At 42.6% G+C, this 15,164-nt stretch overlaps 2 protein-coding genes across 5 annotated transcripts; one reads left to right on the forward strand and one right to left on the reverse strand.

Annotated features, from left to right (window-relative positions):
- Positions 1-31: 31 nt before the first annotated feature.
- KBTBD4 (kelch repeat and BTB domain containing 4) lies at positions 32-4,685 on the forward strand. Of its 3 annotated transcripts, none has more exons than XM_011000683.3 (4): positions 32-94; positions 1,025-1,645; positions 2,510-2,616; positions 3,075-4,685. In XM_011000683.3, the coding sequence occupies exons 1-4, from the start codon at positions 76-78 to the stop codon at positions 3,933-3,935; spliced, it is 1,608 nt and encodes a 535-aa protein (XP_010998985.2). In that variant the 5' UTR covers positions 32-75; the 3' UTR covers positions 3,936-4,685. The 3 variants fall into 3 exon arrangements, with proteins under 3 accessions (XP_010998985.2, XP_031315453.1, XP_031315454.1); XM_031459593.1 differs by having other exon boundaries at positions 36-115; XM_031459594.2 differs by having other exon boundaries at positions 61-199.
- Positions 4,686-5,050: 365 nt separating this feature from the next.
- On the reverse strand, positions 5,051-9,561 carry PTPMT1 (protein tyrosine phosphatase mitochondrial 1). 2 transcript variants are annotated; one of them, XM_031459599.2, is made up of 4 exons: positions 9,134-9,549; positions 8,952-9,032; positions 6,701-6,892; positions 5,051-5,385 (listed from the first exon to the last, which is right to left on the reverse strand). In XM_031459599.2, the coding sequence occupies exons 1-4, from the start codon at positions 9,527-9,529 to the stop codon at positions 5,227-5,229; spliced, it is 828 nt and encodes a 275-aa protein (XP_031315459.1). In that variant the 5' UTR covers positions 9,530-9,549; the 3' UTR covers positions 5,051-5,226. The 2 variants fall into 2 exon arrangements, with proteins under 2 accessions (XP_031315459.1, XP_031315460.1); XM_031459600.2 differs by lacking the exon at positions 6,701-6,892 and having other exon boundaries at positions 9,134-9,561.
- Between the last annotated feature and the right edge of the window lie 5,603 nt (positions 9,562-15,164).

Raw genomic sequence — 15,164 nt, forward strand, 5'->3', positions numbered from 1 at the left:
GCGGAAATGTGCATAGGATCTCCTTCCGGGCGGACGAGGGGCCGGAAGTAGAGGTTCCGGGTTCCGGGCTTCGGAATGAAAGGAGGGAAGGCAGGTGAGAAAGCGAAGCCAGTAGGTGAGGAAATCATGAGGTGAATGTGTCCTTAGTTTAGTGTGACAGAGGCTGGAGAGAAGGCGAGGATCCTAAAGAACTGGACTGGTGAGAGGAGGAGAAGCGGCGAGAGTTCTGGGTTCCAAATTCCACACCCCTCCCCCGCTCCCTAGGCTAAGCTTTTGATGAGGGCCAGCGGGCATGGCTAGGGGGAGGCGGATAGAAGAACGGTTTCCCTGGCTACTGTCTCCCAGGCGACTCCAAGTGGAGCAAGGACACTGCACGTGGCGATGTGCCTCCTGGGGGGGTGGTCCCATGCTCCGGACGGCTGGGCTGCGTCTCGAGTTCTGGGACGAAGCCTTGGAGAGTCATTAGGGCGAGCAGGGAAATGCCGGGTAGAGGCTCAGAAAAGAGTAAATGTGGGGCTGGTAGATGTACCAGGCCAAGAGTCGAATTGGAAGTTCTGGGTTCCATGCGCAGGGGAAGAGGGGTCTGGTCACAAGGACGCGGGGGACTTTTTGTCGCGTTCTGCTGTCCTGAGCCTCACTAGTTTTATGCCCGGTAGTTATTTGGTTAGTAAGTCTTTTTGCCAGGCTTTTCAAAGCATAGGCTTCCTCCAACCCCTTGCTTTCACGTATTGACCTAAATACCAAGCCTTTTGTTACATCATGGAAAGGAGTATTCCATGTTTTCTCAGGGAAGCACCCAGAGTAGGAAATTTTGATTTCATTAGGAATAGGCAGTTACTGCAGGAGAATGAACCCAGCTTTGGTTGAAGGAGAACATCATACGTCATTAGCAGGGCCGGGACTGAGGCTAATCTGGGCCCACTGTGCCCTCGCTTTTCTCCTCTCCCTCCCTGAACTGGACATTTAGATTCATATACTGTGGCTGTGGATTCCTTAAGTTACTCAGAGTGGTGGTGTTTTGCAGACAGCTGGCAGAGAGAGAAGTTGGCTACTACCATGGAATCACCAGAGGAGCCTGGAGCATCTATGGATGAGAACTACTTTGTGAATTACACTTTCAAAGATCGGTCACACTCAGGCCGTGTGGCTCAGGGCATCATGAAACTGTGTCTGGAGGAAGAGCTCTTTGCTGACGTCACTATTTCAGTGGAAGGCCGGGAGTTTCAGCTCCACCGATTGGTCCTCTCAGCTCAGAGCTGCTTCTTCCGGTCCATGTTCACTTCCAACCTGAAGGAGGCCCACAACCGGGTAATTGTGCTGCAGGATGTCAGCGAGTCTGTTTTCCAGCTCCTGGTTGATTATATCTACCATGGGACTGTGAAACTTCGAGCTGAGGAGCTGCAGGAAATTTATGAGGTGTCAGACATGTATCAGCTGACATCTCTCTTTGAGGAATGTTCTCGGTTTTTGGCCCGCACAGTGCAAGTGGGCAACTGCCTTCAGGTTATGTGGCTGGCAGATCGGCACAGTGATCCTGAGCTCTACACAGCTGCCAAGCACTGTGCCAAGGCCCACCTGGCTCAGCTACAGAGCACAGAAGAATTTCTCCACTTGCCCCACCATCTACTCACTGATATCATCTCGGGTAAGTTGGGGGTGGGGCACATCATACCCCACCACACAGGTATGATGTTCAGAGAACATTCTAGTTCAAGAGAAGGGTACCCTCAGGCTTCCTGGCATTAATTTACAGTATTATTCTTGATAGGAATTTAGATGCCTTCAGAGACAGAGTCCCTTCTAGAGGAATAAGCCAGGAAAATAAAAGAAACAGCACTTCACAATATATACAAATGTTAAATCAAAAACAAACAAAGTGGAGTGGGGGAGGGTATAGCTCAAGTGGTAGAGCGCATGCTTAGCATGCTCAAGGTCCTGCGTTCAATCCCCAGTACCTCCTCTAGAAATAAATAAATAAATAAAACCCAGTTACCTCCCTCCCTCCCCCCAAAATAAAAATTTTTAATTAAAAAAAAAATTGTGACTGTGTGGTGATGGATGCTAACTAAATTAAAAAAAAAAAAAAAAAGCAGCACTTAGCCACAAAAGGAAGTGAGGAGCTATCTGCATTTATACTCTAATCTCTCTTGTGCATAAGTGTTCTCATCCATGTGCTTTGCATGTACTTGTGGGACTAGTTACCTAAATAAATTGGCAGTGAGTCAGGATCACTAAATAAACTTTTCAAGTGATTGGCCAACTTTAGGTAACAAGTGAGGTATAACCATACTTGAAGTGTGAGCTCTGTAGCCTAATAGATTGCTTCCATGGCAAATGAGATCATATCAAGCCATCCATTCTAATTAAAAGAAATAAGGCAATTTTAGGTTAATTTCTCACTTGGTTGTAGTCTAACAAAGGGTTTCACATTTTAAAAGCCACCAGTTCTAAATTTCCCTTCTGGATCATTATCTTGCCATTGACCATGCCATTCCTCTGGCTCTTGCAGATGGAGTTCCATGTTCCCAGAACCCAACAGAGGCAATAGAAGCCTGGATCAATTTTAACAAAGAAGAAAGAGAGGCTTTTTCAGAGTCACTCAGAAGTAGCTTGAAGGTAAGGCAGATTTCTTTAGGGTTGGGACACTATAATATCCATGCATTCCAGCCATCTATTGGCCTGGCCTCTTTGATGGTTAGTGAATAAGTCTTTGGATTAAAGTTGATAAGAGCTGGGGAGGAGGATGTGTAGTTGAGTCCAGAAGCACCAGCCTCTGGGCTCCAAAACTCCCTGAGAAAATTACTTTCATCATTGCTTTAACAATCCGAAGCACCCGCTCATGATAGTTTTAAAAAAGCTGAAAGGATGAATGTAACAGATTCTCTGTCCCAGCATAAGGTGCCTGAAAATGATTAGAGTGATTGGAGGAGAGTCAGGATGACATTCAGTTACTAGAGGGGAGTAGGTTAGAGCAAAATACAAGTGTGTGGTCCAGGACCTTAAGGATATGCGTCTCAGCTGAGCCTTAGCCTAGAACTGATAGATACCGTTTATAACTTTAATTTCACCAATAGGAAATTGGGGAGAATGTACACATTTACCTGATCGGGAAAGAGTCATCTCGTACCCACTCGTTGGCTGTGTCCTTACATTGTGCAGAAGATGACTCCATCAGTGTAAGTGGCCAAAACAGCTTGTGCCACCAGATCACTGCAGCCTGCAAGCATGGCGGAGACTTGTACGTGGTGGGAGGGTCCATCCCAAGGCGCATGTGGAAGTGCAACAATGCCACCGTGGACTGGGAGTGGTGTGCACCTTTGCCCCGAGACCGGCTCCAGCATACCCTGGTGTCTGTGCCCGGGAAGGATGCCATATATTCATTAGGTGGCAAGACACTGCAGGATACCCTCTCCAATGCAGTTATCTATTATCGGGTAGGTGATAACGTTTGGACTGAGACAACCCAGCTAGAGGTGGCTGTTTCCGGGGCCGCTGGTGCCAACCTCAATGGGATCATCTACCTACTTGGGGGGGAGGAGAATGACCTGGACTTCTTTACCAAACCATCCCGACTCATCCAGTGCTTTGACACAGAGACAGACAAGTGCCATGTGAAACCCTACGTGCTGCCCTTCGCTGGCCGCATGCACGCAGCTGTGCATAAGGATCTGGTGTTCATCGTGGCTGAAGGGGACTCCCTGGTGTGCTACAATCCCCTGCTAGACAGCTTTACCCGGCTTTGCCTTCCTGAGGCCTGGAGCTCTGCCCCATCCCTCTGGAAGATTGCCAGCTGTAATGGGAGCATCTATGTTTTTCGAGACCGATATAAAAAGGGGGATGCCAACACCTACAAGCTTGACCCTGCCACTTCAGCTGTGACTGTCACCAGAGGCATTAAGGTGCTGCTTACCAATTTGCAGTTTGTGTTGGCCTAAGGCTGTGAGAAGAGCAGCTGACTTTGATGCTCCCTTTTTCCAGCACCTACCCATCCAAACTCGAAGTCCCCGGGGTCCCGATTTGGGTACTGTGTTATTTTTTGGCACATGTTAGAAAGGCAGTGCCTCAGCCCTTCCCTGAGCCCATAAGAGTGTTCCATTAGGGGCTTTTTAGACTGCTGCTGCTCTGCTGGCTGCTTGAACTGAGAGTAGGCCAGCCCATTCTCTGCCATCCGCTTGTAACCCTGTGCCTCACTACAGACTGCTTAGAGCAAGCCTCTTCTCCAGCCCTGGGCACAGCCTCATCTCTTTACCTGATCACTGTTAAGTAGAAGCACTCCTGATCCCAGGACAGAAGGAAAGATGCCCAATCTACCTTCTTTTTCTTTTTCCTGCAGCCTGCAAAGTGGCTAGTTGGTAATTTTTCCACAAAGAATTAGGTGTTAGAATTCTCCTTCAGGCTTTGGTTGGGAGAATGGACTAAGCTGAAGGTGTCCTTCACCAGCAAGAGGCAACCACAGAATTCAGGATGTACCATCTATTGCTTTCTCATCAATCTGTCAGGAAATATATACTTTGGTTTTATTTTTTGGCTTATTCCAAGGGGTAAGCCAGAAAGAAGTAGAAAAGATTATTTCTGATTAATAGCAGAAACTTTTTTCAAACTCAAATAGGTCTCTACTCTTTTAAAAGCTCTAAGCTAAGTCAAGAGCTAGGAACTGTTCATACAAATAAAAGTTTTTGAAGGGATATGGTATGTGTGTCTGTTTTGAATTCTGAAGGGGTGACTTCCTAAGGGAAACTAATTCCATACCCACACATTTCTCAGTCAGTCACTATACTGAATCCCATACTTCCTTTTCTACATACAGGATCAATGCTCCAAAAGTGAGGAGAGCCCCAGAGGGCCAATGAATCAGGATTCTGACAGTGGCAAAGAGCCAGAGCTGAGTATTTCTCTTCTCTTTTCCTAGTGTTAAATGTCTGAGTTATGGGGCTAAAAATCATTAGGCACAATATCAGGTGCACAACAGATTTTTTTGACATTTGAAAATAAGAAGCCATCATCCCTGTCCCGTATCTCCATACCCTGTGAAAAGAAGTCATGCTAAATCTTTCTAGCCATTCAATGGTGTTATTTCAGGAAAAAACAAGACAAAGGGGGCAAAATTAACCATTACTTAGCACACTTCTGTTACGTCCAGTCTGGGCTTAAGCCCCTTTGGTCCTGTTAAACATTTTCATTCTGCAGCAAGCAGGGTTGTCTTGAGTTCTTTCTAATGCATGTACTTCACGTCTGTGATGTATGACGAGTCTCATCTTTTGCTGCTCCTGCAGTAATCACCTTGTGGAACTCTTTGAGAACTTCTACCTGGCCGGGTCTGATGTAGATGTGTGACCGGATCCTGGTTAGGGCTCTTACAGCCTCGTCTGGAGTCCAACTATACGCCTGAAGTACAGGGTTGGGAATTCAGAAAGAAAAGAGGAGATGTTAGGGTGTCCTTAACCTAATAGCAAGTGCTAAAGGGCTCTCAGAATTTCATTTTTTTTAAAAAATTCCATTTTGGGGGGAGTTAAAAGCCATGCCCCACATATTATAAATGGAAGAACACTTTAACCCCCTCAACCAGTCCCACAATTGTGTGCAATAGGCTGGGTGTCGGGGGACACAAGTCAGTCTTTCCACCTAATTCTTGCTCTGCCAAACCTTGGAAATACAAGGCTGAACACATGAAGCTGAGATCCTAAACTCAAGGGGGCCTAGGCCTACTGGATGTCCTCCCTGAGCTAGGCTGTTGGTTACAAGAGTTTCCTGGAAAGAGTGCACCGTCAGTGTTTTTCTGCAGCTTGTCACCATGGCTAGAAAAACAGTATTTTTAAAATTTAACTAGGAGAGTTCTCTTTGTGTACTCACGTTACTTATTGGTTTATAACTCAATAGAACCAACAAAATACAGATTTTTAGCCTGCTGGCCAAATTCTCACTTGGTCCAAAATATCTCCTGACACCCTGTTTCTAGCAAACAGCATCCTGATGACCAAAACTTTAGTATTGTTAAATCATATACTCACCAGTCCACAGTGACACAAGGCCAGACTGGTTATCTTTATATTTCCTTTTTCCTCAGACTATCTACCTGATTTAGTAAATGTTCTGCACGGGCCACACAGGTAACAAAAATGAGTCAAGCTGGGGGGGTGTAACAGGAGTCGATGGGACTAGAGTACTGGCTTCTTAATGTCTTTAAAAGCATCCCACCTGCCGATCGTAACAAACTGATAGGCAAAATTTTGTTGGATCCTGTTTCTAGAAACTAATGTGCAGAACTTTACTCTGAAATACTTAAATGTGCATCCCATAGAGCTGTAAGTGATCAGCACTATCATCTACAGTTCTAGATTTCTGAAATAAGATTTATAGCAAGTGTTTCCAGACTTTTGCTGATATTAACTTCCTTCACAACTCCATTTTTTGAGTGCCTACTCTAGGTCAGTGCTTGCCATACTTTCTCATTCAAGCTTCATAACAGATTTAGTTTGAGGAAACTGAGCCTCAGAGAGGGCAAGCCACTTTTGCCTAAGGTCACACAGCTGGCAGGTGGCAAAGCCAGAGGTCAGCCTGTCTGCAAAGTTCAGATACTTTCCACCTCCCAACAGCCTGAAATTGGGAATATGGTTCTTTCTAGCAAGGCCTGCCAATAGACTGCTCCTGAAGTTCTGGAAATCTATTGTAAAAGGGACCAGTCCAGAAGGACCTTTCCTACCTGAATCAGATATGCTGCCACCATAGTGGCACTTCTGGAACGCCCAGCTTTACAATGCACATAGACAGACTGGCCTAGCGACTGGTACTTGAGAGCAAACTGGACTCCTTTCTGGAGGTTAGCCAAGGTTGGGACTCCAGTCATGTCCACTGTGCTGAGCCGCAGCTGCTCGACTCCTACTTTCTTCCACTCCTGGAACCAAATCCACCAGCACAGAAAAGGAAATGAAAAAAGCTTGGTGTGAGTAGCAGGAAGATGGGCTCCCAAGAGACAGCAAAGCAACAAGGATGCTTCACTGTTTACTACAGTGTGAATATACTGTTTACTGTTTTCTTAAAAAGAGACTTACAGAAATGTCTTTCAAATGGCTGACCTACATGGTTGGTCTTTCATCACACAACAGCAATGCTGCTGAGTTAGAATTGTCCAAGATTTAAAGTGTTCTTAAAGTACCATATGGGTATTTGAATCTTTAGCTGCAAAATATGAGCTGTATAAAATTCATCTGCAATAGTTGTATAACTTTTTGCATAATCTTGGTGCCTGTGCAGTGATCCAGCTGCAGTTTTGCTACTAAGTTTTGCAAGAGCTTTCTGTTTCTCTTGCCCTAAGACTTCTTTTTACCACTTTTTTTTTAAGAGAGTATGTGGTAGAAAATAGCACTAATTCATTTTAAAATTAAAATAACTGCACCTACTTTCATTATTGCAATATTATCACTTAGAAGGAAGAAAAGAATAAACAGGAGGAATAAGGCCTCTGGAAAACTGGGCAACTTTTTTTTTTTTTTAATTTGCCTCAAAACTTCAGATAGGCTCTAACTACCCTTATTAATCTCTTTAGCAAACAAGAGACTTAATGACTCTGAATGAAGATCAATATTTTTTACAGCTCATGAAATTAACAGAAAACAGCAAAATTTGGCAGCAGGTGGCTTATGCATCAATTACATCAAAAACACCCGGAGAGCCTGCTAAATATTCAGATTTCTGGGCCCCACTGTAGAGTTCTTGAGCCAGAATCTCTACGGGTTGTACCTAGGAATCTGCTATTTCAACAAGACTGCCAGATAACTCTTAGGCACATTAAAATGTGAGAACCACTACCTTGGATACTTCTTTTCTCTAGGCTAGTGAGATAAGATAGCCACTTAGAAATGTCAGTGCTTCCCACCCAGAGACAGACTACTTTCTGTGACTCCTCTTGTTCCACAGGACTGACCACATTCAGGAACATTTACTGTTATGGCTAATAACTCCTGAGGTCTTGTGGCAAAGTACTGTGGGAAATCCAAGGAACTGTTATCCATTCTTTGAAAATGTATGCCATCACTCATCAATATATTTTAAATGTGAGTCACAAATATTTTTAAGGTTTCAAAAAAAATCTATGGGTTGAAATAACTTCATGTTCATTATGCTCTATCAGTAAATAAGAAAGATGGTTGCGTAGTGCTAATAGAAGTCAAAAACCGTAAAGATAGGGCAACATCTAATAACCATTTTGAAGAGTTCCACAAACAAGCATTCACATTTAATGAAAATTAATTTTTAGGCCTGAGCTTTGTTTACGACAGGGCTTTGGAGTTCCACTATCATCTCTAACACATGAATAAAAATTCCCTCAACTCAAAGCCACATGAGTCCTATGCAGTTTTTCCGGCGGGTGATTTTATGATCAGTTTACGGGGGATAAGGGGTAGCTTTTCTTTTTACAGTTTATAGCTGCCTTCATCTTGAGTACCTAACACAGCGTCTGATCCATACTTAGTGCTCAGTAAGTGTTGAATGAAAGTAAGCCATAGGAAAGTTCTTTCAGTTCTGGTTACTGATTTAAGTTACCGAAATCAAGAATACATTTGTGCGAGAGGGTTATAGTTCAGTGGTAGAGTGCATGCTTAGCGTGAATGATGTCCTGTTCAATCCCCAGTACCGCCATTAAAAAGTAAAGAATACATTTGTGCACAAAGGAGTCATCAGACTTTGTCAGCTCTACTTTTAAATGTCTTTCACATCAGTTTCTATTTCAAAATTAGGTTTCTACCTCCAGCCAAAGCCATTTAAGCTTAGAGGCCCAGATCCTCTTCCAGAAGAGGCAAAAAAAAAAAAAAAAAAAAAAAAGCCTGGGACACCTGTCTCTGGGGCAAGGTCACCTACAGCACCCCTCCCCCAACATCCCCCAGGTTCAGGGTGGTGGGCGAGGCCGGCGGAGGCCTCTGCCCCAGCTCCTCCCAGGAACTCCGGCGCCTCACCTTTGAGGAGTTGCACAGGAACCTCGTCTCGTACTCCTCGTTCATGGTAATCACCCCGCGCACGTTCTCGTCCTGTACCAGCTGCCGAGGCAAAGAGGGGGCTCAGAAAGGGCCGCCGAGGCCCGGGCGGCGGTCGTCCGGCTCCCAGCCACGGCGCGGCCCGGCCTCCCGTCCCGGCTCACCCGGCGCGTCATGTTCCGCAGCGGCAGCGCGCCCAGCAGCACGGTGGAGTCGATGCGGTTGTACCAGTCGCGGTGCGCGCGGCCCGGCATCTTCCCGCGAAACACTGTGTACAGTAGCGTCGGGTAGAAGAGCACCCGGGCCAGGCCGGCCTCCAGCAACGTGCCGGCCGCCATCCCGCCCCACCTGGCCCGGCGCAGCGGCGACCTGCCCACCCGCGGGCTCGCGGTGGGCGGCCGCGGGGAGGACAGAGAGGGCGACGAGGCCGAGGGCTGAGGGTGGTCGGCAGCCTCCCGCGGAGGCGACGCGGTCGGCGCGGGCCTCTCAGGCGCCGAGTCCTCTGGCCTGGCCCCCAGGGACACCTCGGGACGGCCTGGGTCCCCGGGGTCCGGCACCATGGGTCAGGGGGAGGGGCCGCCGGCCTCGGGGGAGGGACCACGGCTTCCTGGGCGGGAAACTGGGACTCAGGCCGAGGGAGGCAGGGACCAATGGCCAGTGGGCCTGTAACCCCAAACCCCCTCCGGTGGGAGGGGACTGTGACCCCAGGTGAGGGGCACCCCCAGGTGAGGTGTGACCCCACCAAAAGGGAGACAGGACCAGGAAGAGACTCGAGGCGTAGGGTAGAGCCTTAAACGGGAGAGTGGAAGGGACTTTGAGCTCTTAAGTAGAGGCGCTTGGTGGAGAGGGCTGGACCAACATTGGACCTGGGTTCGTCTGACCTTTCCCAACCTACTCCCCATCTGCCTGAATTCATGGCTCCCTCCTCGTGACCAAACTGCAGTATATGTATATTATGAAAAAAATATATATATAATATCTGTACTATTTATGAAAATATATTCGTATTAAGAAAAATATTATGATTGATAGGCTTAAATATAAAACCCAGACCTACAAAGAGATAAATGGAATGCTGTACTGCTGATTATTTACATTTAAATAGCTATCTGAAACTTGTACCTGGTGCTTTTTAAAAAGGTCTCTCTTCTTATAAGAGTAATACATACTTGTAACAACTGGAAAATACAGGAAGTAGAATTTAATCACCCATAATCCTACCATTTCAAATACATTTATTTTTGTCTTCTCCAATTTTCTTTTCTTTGTGTACCATTAAGTTAAAGTTTTTTAGGGGGAAGGATATAGCTTAAGTGGTAGAGCACATGCTTAGCATATACAAGGTCCTGGGTTCAATCCCCAGTAGAATAAATAACTGAACCTAATTACCTCCCCTGCCAAAAAAAGAATGTTTTTATAATAGTTTCATTGAGATATAATTCACACACCATACAATTCACCTATTTAAAATGTACAGTTCATTGTTTTCTAGGATATTTGCAGCTGTACAACCATCACCACAATCAGTTCTAGGACATATTCATCATCCCCCAAAGAAACTCTATACCCATTAGTAGTCACTCCCTGTCTCCCCTCAACCCACCAGGCCTAGGCAACCATTAATTTACTTTCTGTTTCTATAGATTGGCCTGTTCTGATCATTTCAAATAAATGGAATCATACTATATCCTTTCAGTCTGGCTTCTTTAAATTAGCATAATGTTTACAAGGTTCATCCATGTTATAGCATGTATCAGTACTCTTTCTTTTTATTACCAAATAATATCCCATAATATGGATAGACCACATTTTATTTCTCCATTTATCAATTGATAGACTTGGGTTGTTTCCGCTTTTTGGCTATTTTGAATAATGTCTGTGTGAACATTCGTATACAAGTTTTTGTGTAGACATAATGTTTTCCATTTTAGGGGGAGGTAAGTTAGATTTATTTGTTTTTATTTTAACAGAAGTACTGGGGATTGAACCTAGGACCTCAAGCATGCTAAGCTCACGCTCTACCATTGAGCTATATCCTCCTCCAACATATGTTTTCATTTCTCTTGGATATTTATCTAAGAGTGGAATTTTGGGTTCATATGATAGTACTGTGTGGTTTATGTGCACCACTTAAAAAAATTGTACTCATGTTAGTAAACTTCTGTATCACAATTTTTTTTAAATGTGCCATAAGCACTTTCTGTATTATTATTATTGTCTTTATCATTTATAATAAACCTAATTACTATGCCACAATGTGATTGTTGTATTATTAGACATTCAGGATATTTCCGAATTTTTATTAGAAAGTATTTCCATCATTAAAATTTTTTCTATATTTAGAATTCCTATATTAGGATAGGTTCCTAAAAGTGGAATTACTGCGTCAAAGGATATTTTACAATTTTTGCTTTATATGAGGTGTATAACCTGAAAAGTTCCATCCTAAACCCCAAGCCCACTCTTCAGAAATACAGATTTTTATAAACATTTTATAAAAATATTTTATAAATATTCTTTCAACATTTCACGATGAACATTTTCATAATAAAATGAAAACCTGAAAACCTGAATAAATTGAACAGGGAAATCCCATGTAACCACCATCTAAATTCTACAATTAACATTTTATTGTTTGTTTTATCATGTTCATCCTATTTTTTGATACATTTAAAAAATACGTATTTTATAAAAATTGACTATTCTCTATTTACTGTTCTATAACCTGCTTTTTCACTCAACATTATTTATAAGTATTATACCATGTCAGTATAGGTAAATGTACAATTATTCTTTTCAAAGAGGAACAACACAGTATTCCAATATATGGATTTCTACTCAATTAAAAATAATAAATGAGTGTCCTGTATACTCCAGACAATATGCTAGCACTTGGTGTATATCAGTGAACAGTATCAATGAAGATATCTGTCCTCTCTTGCCTTTTCTATATGAACTGTACTGTGGAGTAACCAAATTCCTCCAGCTTGTGAGGGAAAGTTCTTTACAGCAGACTTCCTGTTAATAAATGTGGAAGGAATAATAAAATTAGAAACTCAGTATTTTGCATTTCAGCCAATAAATATGGATAGAATGACAGAATTAGAAACACAGCATTTTGGAATCCCTAGTGAAATAATTCATCCAGTCCATTGGGTCATCAATGTATAAAAGCCTTAGATAAGGATATGACATGAATTTCACCATGAAGGGATCAGGCTGAGGCCACAAAATCCGTATTTCTGAAAGCAGGACAACCCAACATCACAGACTCCCAAATGTGATGCAGTGTAATGCTCACAGCACCAACCTCAACAAATCAAACCTGAATTTAACCAGGTCTGAAGAGCTAACTTTCATTTATAGGAGATACAGGCAATAGAGGGGTAAGTTAAATGTCATCATGGTGGAGCAACAGACAAATCCAGAATGTGGGAGGTTCTACTGAGGCGGGAAGCCCCATAAAAATACCGGCAGGACCCCTAGGCAGGTCCGCTGGTCTCCTCCCAGCACCGTCCGGTTCCCTGGCCCAAAGGCTCTATCTCACTTTCTGCCTCTAAAGCGGCTAACTTACACCTAAAATTCTATTGGTTCCCTGAGCTCATTTCTGATTGGTTATTTCCTTCACTCCTGATTGGTTATTATTCTCGTTTCTGATTGGTCCACTTCCCTAACTTCTGATTGGTCCATTTTAGTACTTCATTTGCATGGAGCTCACTCCTGATTGGCTATTTCTCTCACTCCTGATTGGTCTATTTCTACAAAGTTTGTTCCTGGTTAGTCAACTTCTGTTGTACTTTATTTGCACATGATGTTGCAAAGTGTAAAACTGGCAGCCTATAAAAGGCCTATGTAAACCTACAAGCCGGGTCCAGAGCTTGAAGTGTTAACTCCTCTCCGCCTGTTGGCTGGCTTAATAAACCTGAGTTCTCCAACTCTGCGAGTGCTGCTTGGTGTTTCGGCCAGATCTGGGTTGCTGTCACAACTGAGCTGTAACACCGAGCTGTAACACGTTTTTCAGCAGCATTTCAGGAATAACTGACTCAGTTTCTGCAACAAGTCAAAAACATGAAAGAAAAAAAAAAAAAAAAAAAGAATGAGAGAGCAGCTGCCTCAGGTTAGGAATCCTAGAGACAAGACAAACAGAAGTAAACATGTGAACTGTTTGGATCCTGATTCAAATGAACCAGCTTTGAAAAGTGATGTTTTGAAATAACTGGAGACGTTTGATTACGGACTGAGATAATACCAAAGAATTATTGTTAATTTTGTTAATGTGGTTGTGGCTTGTCGCTATGTGAGAAATGTCTAAATTTACTTACTACATGCTTACAGAAGTATGTAGAAATAAATGACATATATGGGATTTGCATCAAAATACTGTACAAAGAAATAAAAGCCAGATTAGACAAATATGGCAAAATATTAATCATTGTTGAATCGGATTGATGTTCTATGAGAGTTCATTATGCTCTTCTGCCTCCTTTTAAAAATATTTTCAAAATGGAAGTTAAAAGCAGTATGGTTTTTACCACACAAATGTGTGATTAATAAAAATGATAAATACAGCAAATAATCTTTTATGACTTTTTCATTAAAGATTCAACCACATTGTTGTGTGCAGGTATTGCTCATTAATTTTTACTGCTCTCTAATAATCCATTGTATGATTATACCATCATTTATTTAACCATTCTCCTGTGATGAAAATTTAGGTTGGTTTCTGTTTTCATCAATTAAGACTGTATTAGTAAGTGGTTTCACTTTTTATATAGTCAAATTTATTATTATTCTCTCCACCCTGGCTTTCCTTTTTAGTTTCTGCTTAAAATAGTAACACATTCTTGCAATAAAAATGCAAGCACTTCAAAACTGTACAGTGTAAAAAGTGAATGTCTCCTGTAATCTCACCTCCAAGAAAACCACTATTAGAATTAGATGCATATTCCCCCAGGGATTTTTTTGTTTCTTTTTAGAAACTGTCCACCAAAATTCTTTAGCCACTTCTTTTACAATATCTGAGCAGCCATATATTCAATGCCCCTTGGAATGAGGTGGTACAGGACTCAGTTATCTCCAATGGAATGGGAGCCAAAGTGATGTATGCAAGCATGAGGACCAGTGGGCCTGGTCCATAAATTCTCCAATCTCTTCTATACCCTTTTTCTCTTCTTGTGGGATGGAATGGTGATGATGTTTTATGTTGGCTAGAATCATTTCAGCAGGAACAAATTATAGATGGCAGAGAGTCCCCATTAATCTGCGTCACAAAAAATTATTTAGAGTAGTAACTGGGAACATCTACCCTAATCTGTTAAAGGAGAGAGAAATTAAATTCTGTTTTGTTTCAGCTATTTATTTTAGGTTTAATTGTTACAGCAGCTTAACCTATCATAACAAATGTGTATTAATCAGTTGCAATGTGAAGTCCAACTCTTTTTTTTTGTTATAGCAATCTATAAATACTATAAAATATGCCGTTTTAACCATTTCTAAGTGTAGAGTTCATTGGCATTAAGTACATTCACATTGTTGCACAACCATCATCACCATCCATCTCTAGAACTTTTTACATCTTGCAAAACTGAAATTCTGTACCAATTAAACAGTAAATCCCCATTGCCCTCTCCCCTCAGCTCCTGGAAACTACCATTCTACTTTCTGTTTCTATGAATTTGACACTATGTACCTCATATTAGTGGAATTATGTAATATTTCTCTTTTTGTGACTGGCTTATTTCACTTAGCACATAATGTCCTAAAGGTTCATCCATGTTGCAGTGTATGTCAGAATTCCCTTCCTTTTTAATGCTGAATAGTATTCCATTATAAGATTATATCACATTTTGTTTGTCCATTCATCCATCGATTGACACTTGGGTTGTGATACCCAACTCTTAATGAGCTTGGGCAAAAAGGATGATTTATTGACTCGTATAACAAACCTCAGAAAGGGCAACTGGATGTCAAAGATAAAGGAGATATCATTAAAAAAAAAAAAGGGGGGGGCAAGTGGACAAATGGCATCAGACACCAGGGGAACCAGGGACTCAAATGCTACCAGGATTTTTTGTCTCTCACCATTTTTTCCCAGGCCCACATATCCGCATATCTGCCTCCTACGAGGAACTACCTCTCTTCCCTTAGTTGTTAAAAACAGAAGAATTGAATATATATATAAAATATATGTACACA

Source organism: Camelus dromedarius, chromosome 12 (genome assembly GCF_036321535.1).
Source record: "Camelus dromedarius isolate mCamDro1 chromosome 12, mCamDro1.pat, whole genome shotgun sequence".
In the NCBI taxonomy this organism is placed as follows: Eukaryota; Metazoa; Chordata; class Mammalia; order Artiodactyla; family Camelidae; genus Camelus; species Camelus dromedarius.